This window comes from Neopelma chrysocephalum, unplaced genomic scaffold (assembly GCF_003984885.1).
Source record: "Neopelma chrysocephalum unplaced genomic scaffold, ASM398488v2 Primary Assembly neopelma1_88508, whole genome shotgun sequence".
NCBI lineage: Eukaryota > Metazoa > Chordata > Aves > Passeriformes > Pipridae > Neopelma > Neopelma chrysocephalum.
Genome location: NW_020917682.1, coordinates 219 through 6,154, shown reverse-complemented (window position 1 = coordinate 6,154; position 5,936 = coordinate 219). Strand labels below are relative to the sequence as shown.

General features: G+C 52.4%; 1 protein-coding gene across 1 annotated transcript; it reads right to left on the bottom strand.

Annotated features, from left to right (window-relative positions):
- Positions 1-4,779: 4,779 nt before the first annotated feature.
- LOC113979748 (olfactory receptor 14C36-like) lies at positions 4,780-5,688 on the bottom strand (the record flags this gene model as incomplete). The annotated part of the gene is made up of 1 exon (XM_027707045.1): positions 4,780-5,688. A coding segment is annotated over exon 1 (909 nt), but the record flags the coding sequence as incomplete, so codon positions are not given.
- Between the last annotated feature and the right edge of the window lie 248 nt (positions 5,689-5,936).

Below are 5,936 nucleotides of genomic sequence, written 5' to 3'. Positions count from 1 at the left end.
CTCTGAACTAAAAAATAGCCATCCTTGAATTAAAAAAAAAAAAAAAACCAGAAACTTTGAAGACTTGTTTTGACATTGCCTTGAAGACAATTAAAGGAAGACAAAGAGATCCTGAGGGATTTCTGCATTTTAATGAGCCCCACGGTGTGTTTGCAGCCCAGCCCATGATCCTTGAGGTACGGAAAGAAGACTGAAGGAGCTGCTGAAGAAGTCAGAAGCCAAACTGCAAGTCCCTTGAAGCATTGCTGGGCCCCACTGAGGGCAGGCACTGACAAAGCCTCCCCAGGGACTCCTTGGAGCAGCTCCTTGGAGGCCAGGAGTGCAGGCAGACAAAGGTTCTGGGCAGGCCCCTGCAATGCTGAGCAAAGCCTGCCTTGGTTTTGTGGAGCACAAAGGCCAAGGCCTGAGCCCCAGGCCCTGGCCCAGCAGATCCTGTCCCTCCCGGCTGGCTCAGGGCTGTTTGGGGGGCAGTGGGATGGGAGGGGGAGGAACAACCCAGTCCCAAAACTGAGCAACCCCTGCCAGGCTGCTGAGGGAGGGGCGAGGCAGAAACCAAGTGCAGAACCTGCAAGGCAAGTTGCTTGTGGTGGCCTGAGTGGCAGAGGCAGCTGCCAGAGGCAAGGGGACAAAGGCCTGGGTGCCTTTGGGCCTTGCAGCCCTGCCAGAGCCCTTGGCCATCTCTCCTGCAGGCTGTCCTGCCCTGGCCCTGCTGCTGCTCTGGCCTTGCAGGCTGCACACACCCCTCCTGCTTTCCCATCCCCCTCCCAGCAGCATTTCGAGACCCTCCCTGATGTCTCTGCACCAGCCCTGGCTGTTCCCTGGAACACAAAGCCATGACATCACCCTCTTAGTGACCTCTGGCACCATAAGGTTGCCCTTTGAGTAACATTCTTTTTTCCCCACCCTCAATCTGAATCTTCCAAGCTGCACTTTAGGGGCTTCTCTTTCTTTCCAGCACCAAGAAAAGCTCCATCCTGTCAGATCTCCTCTAGACCCTCTCCAGTTCTTCCTCATTCTCCAGAATGGAGAACCTCACAGACAGACAGACCAGTCCAGATGTGGTGACACCAGGGCTGAGTCTAGCGAGTGACAACTCCCTTATCTGGGTGTCCACACTCCCCCCAAGGCAACCCCATGTGCAGTTGGCCTTCTTAACTTGGATCCTGAGCCTCTGTGCCACAGGACATCCCTCCCAGAGCCCAGGCCCTTCTCCTGGGGGTCACTGCAGAGCTGAGCAGATCCAGGTCACCTCCCATTCCTCTGCCAACCCTCTGGGCCTGCTCGGGGCCCTCCAGGTCCTTGCCCTGCCTCCCAAGGGCTGTGGGGGTGGTTAATGGTCAGGGCTTGGGGTTTAGAGCTCAGGGTGGGGATTAGGCAGAACTTTGGGAGGTTTGTTGTTCTGCTGGCAGTGTCTGGTTCATGATTAGGGGAAGAGGGTTTTGGGCTCGGTCAGGATTAAAGCTTGGCTTTTCATACTGGTACTTCAGGTTTGGGAATGGGGTGGGCATTAGAGCACTAATAAGAGTCTGGAGTTCTGGGCTTGGGATTTTTCTGGCTTGGAATTAGAGCAGTGGATTCCTTTCCATAGGAGGAGCAGCACTTTTGGGTAGTTTTGGGGCTTGAGGTTACAAAGAGGGTAAAGGCCTACCAGGAGTGTTTACACAGTCAGTGTTTCAGTACACTCAGCATTCCCTGAACCTGGTTTTACCTCATCAAAATCTTTCCTCTCTGTTAACCAAGATCATCTTTCCTTCCCCAATTATCTTTTTGTCCCAGTTTCTCCTAACCTCCTCCGAACTTTCATCAGGATGGGCTCAGCTTTGTGATGATGCTGTGCAACCTCCTGGAATCAAGGAGCCACTGTCAAACTGCAGAACCTCATGGAATTACGGGGTCATTGTGACACTGGGGAAACCCTTGGAATCAAGAGGCCAATGGGACACTCCAGGGCCCCATGGAGCCAAAGGAACCCAGGGCCAGTGGGCAACCTCCTGAAATAAAAGGGCCATTGTGACACTGCAGAAACACATGGAATCAGGAGGCCATTGTGGCACTGCAGGGCCTCTTGGAAACCAAGAAACCCTGGGCCACAGTGGAATTTCATGGAATCAAGAGGCCATTGTGACACTGGCGAACCTCATGGAAGAAAAGGAATCCAGGGACACTGTGGAACTTCATGGAATCAAGGAGCAGTTGTACCATTGCATGGCCTTATGGATCCAAAAGAACACAGGGAAATTGTGGAATCTCGTGGAACCAAGGGACATGTGGGGCCTCATGGAACAAAAGGAACCTTGAGACATTTTGGAAGTTCATGGAACAAAATGGCCATTGTGGCACTGCAGGGCCCCATGGAAACAAAGGATCAAAAAGGACACTGAAATCTGGTGGAACTAAGGGGCCATTTTGATATCTCAGGCCTCATGGAAGAAAAGGAACCCTGGAACCTTTTGGAACCTCATGGAACCAAGGGGCCATTGTGACACTGAGGAACCTCATGGACTCAAGGGGCCACTGTTACACTGCAGGGCCTCCTGGAACCAAAGGAACGCTGAGACATTTCAGAGCTTCATGGAACCAAGGGGCCACTGTGCCTCCCCAGAACTCCATGGAATCAAGCAGAGCCGCTGCCTCCCCCCTGCCGCCGCATGGACCGGAGTCGCCGGCTCTGCTCCTCTTGGACACCTCTGGAGTCAGCGTGTTCTTGGGCAGCACAAGTGATCTCAGACCAGAGAGTTTCCCAGATTTTGCTTGGCCCCTTCTTTCCCCGGTTTTGTTTTTTGTTCTTTGTTCATTCAGGGGGAAAAGAGGGAAGGGAGGTACATGTGGATCCCTGTTTTTATCTGTTTACAAAAGGGAGTTGGGGCAGGGGAGGACACAGGAGGCAATTTCTCTCTCTGCTGTTGCTTTGATCTGTTCTGTTGGTATTGCTGGTTTTGCTGCAATATTTCTTGTCAGTAAACTGCTATTTTTTTCACTTATATTTCCTTGTATTTTGTTTCCCTGTATTGGTGAACAATAAAAGAGGAGTGGGTTCATTTGATTGGAGTTCCCACCCCAATATGTGTCTTTAAACCAGGACAGGTTGCTCAAGGGCTCCCTGAAATTTGGCATCACTCACAAAGGACTTTAAAATACATTTTGTCCCAATGTACAGAGAGATAAAAAAGATTTTCTGTAGTGGTGTTCAAGGGCTGGTCACTGAGGGATTTCATCAGGAAGTTGCTGCCAAGAGGACTTTGTACCATGGATTTTATTTGACACTCTTCATTCAGCCAACTTCCCACCCACCACATCTTCCACTGCTTCAGTCCAGCTCTCACCAATCTGGCCATAAGGAGACCACAGGAGATCATGTCAAGGGCCTTGATAAAGTCTGGGCACACAACATCCCCTTTCTTTTCCCTCCCACAGGGGTTCTGCAATCCCTGCCTTGTCCTTCCAATGCCTGGGAATGGCTGCAGGAGGATTTGCCCTATCTCCTTGCCTGCTGAGCCTGAGCTGTCTGGAACTCTCCCAACCCTCCTTGCTGCCCTGTTTGCAGACTGGTTCCATGTCTGCCTTTGCCAAGGCCCCAGGAAGCTCTGGGATGGGTCTGGCCTTTCCAAGGGTTTGGGAGAGGTGTCCCAGTGACACTGCCCAGCCTTCTCAATATCCCTGACACCAAAACCTTTTCCATAGCCCACACTTCCAGAGGAGTGCCCAGGACACAACACAGGTTGTCCTGCTGGTTCTGGAGAATGAGAAGGGAGTCCAACCCCTCCAATTGGATTTGAGTGCAGCTGAAAGGTCTCCTCAGCATTTTCCCCTGCCCTGAAGGTTTCTGACCATCAGGCTGGAGCTGAGGGGGTTGGGCAGGTGCCTGAGGAGGGTGTAGAACAAGGGCTGTGTCCAACTCTGCCAGGAGGGCTGTGCTGGGCAAGGATGAGGAGGCTGCAGAAAACAGTGGCCCTGGGGAGGTGAGAGGAGCAGGTGGAGAGACCTTGTGCCTGCCCACGCTGGGCAGGAGCTGCCCCAGGATGGCAGCTCTGAAGCACTCCCAGGATGTCCCTGTGAACAGGAGGGGAAGACTGGATCAGAAAATGAAACCTGGAAAGCAGAGAGCAGGAATGTCATGGTGTCACTGCAGGAGAGTTGCAGCCCTGGAGCAAGGTCACAGAAGAAGTGACCCAGGACATGCCCTGGCCTCAGAAGATCCCACAGCATCCTGGAGATGCTGGAAGGGAGCCCAGCTCTGCTTCACAAGTTCCCAGGGCCTGTCCCTGCCTGTGCTCCAAGGGCTTCCAGCCCCCAGGACTGTGCTCAGAGAGCACTCAGGCCTCACAGCGAGAAAGGGGCTCAGGAGGACAGTGTGGAAGTGGCAAGAGAGCAGCTCTGCAAAGACCAAGCTCTGCTGCTCCCTGGCAGTGCTGCTGGGCTGGGATTATTGTCCCCTTCCCGTTTGCAAATACACCCTGTCCTGCAGTGTGCTGTCCTTTAGGAACATCTCAGAAGAAGAATCTTGGACAAAGAAAGCACTGCAGGGTCCTTTATTTTGTTTAAATACTTAGAGAGTACAATTCATCATTTATACATCTCTGGCTCCAATTCAATGGGTAGACACTAAATTAGAAGGCAGATGCATAATAATATTTAACTGCATGGAAAATTATTGCAAGAACAACCCGATGACCTCCATGAACAACCTGAGCAGGAAGGCTGGGCCGTTAAGGCGTCCCATTCTGAATGCTATGAACCAGAAAACAGGCACTTTATTGCTCCTGAAAAGCATCCAGTCATCATTTTCCTTATGGCATCCCTGAGCTCCTGGTTCCTAAGGCTGTAGATGAAGGGGTTCAGTGCTGGAGGCACTACTGAGTACAGAACTGACACCACCAGGTCCAGGGATGAGGAATAGATGGAGAGGGGTTTCAGGTAGGCAAATGTGACAGTGCTGACAAACAGGGAGACCACAGCCAGGTGAGGGAGGCATGTGGAAAAGGCTTTGTGCCGCCCCTGCTGAGAGGGGATCCTCAGCACAGCCCTGAAGATCTGCACATAGGAGAAAACTATGAAAACAAAACAACCAAAAGCTAAACAGACACTAAACATAAGAATCATAAGTTCTCTGAGGTAGCCTGAGTGTGAGCAGGAGAGCTTGAGGATGTGTGGGAGTTCACAGAAGAACTGGCCCAGGGCATTGCCCTGGCACAGGGGCAGGGAAAATGTATTGGCTGTGTGCAGCAGAGAATGGAGAAAGCCAGTGGCCCAGGCAGCTGCTGCCATGTGGGCACAAGCTCTGCTGCCCAGGAGGGTCCCGTAGTGCAGGGGTTTGCAGATGGCAACGTAGCGGTCGTAGCACATCATGGTGAGGAGGAAATACTCTGCTAACATGAAGAACAGGAAGAAAAAGAGCTGTGCAGCACATCCCATGTAGGAGATGGTTGTGGTGTTATGGAGGGAATTGTGCATGGCTTTGGGGACAGTGGTGCAGATACAGCCCAGGTCTGTGAGGGAGAGGTTGAGCAGGAAGAAGCCCATGGGGGTGTGCAGGTGGTAGTCGCAGGCTACGGCGCTGAGGATGAGGCCGTTGGCCAGGAGGGCAGCCAGAGAGATGCCCAGGAAGAGCCAGAAGTGCAGGAGCTGCAGCTCCCACCTGTCTGCAAATGCCAGGAGGAGGAACTGGGCCATGGAGCTGCTGTTGGACATTTGATGCCTCCAGTTATTGTTTTCTGTTGAGGAGAAAAAAGACAGAACTGAATCAGGCCAGATTCATTTAGCAAAACATCTTACATGTCTCATAGCAATTCAACATTCAGGGCCTCTTTTCAGGAAGATCTCTCTGCATCCCTCTCCCCGAGCTCTGGGTTTTGTTGGCTGAAGGGGGCACTGAGAGCAGGGACCCTGGAATGGGCTCCCGAGGAATCCTTCTTGCTGTGCAGTGAGAGGCAACTTGG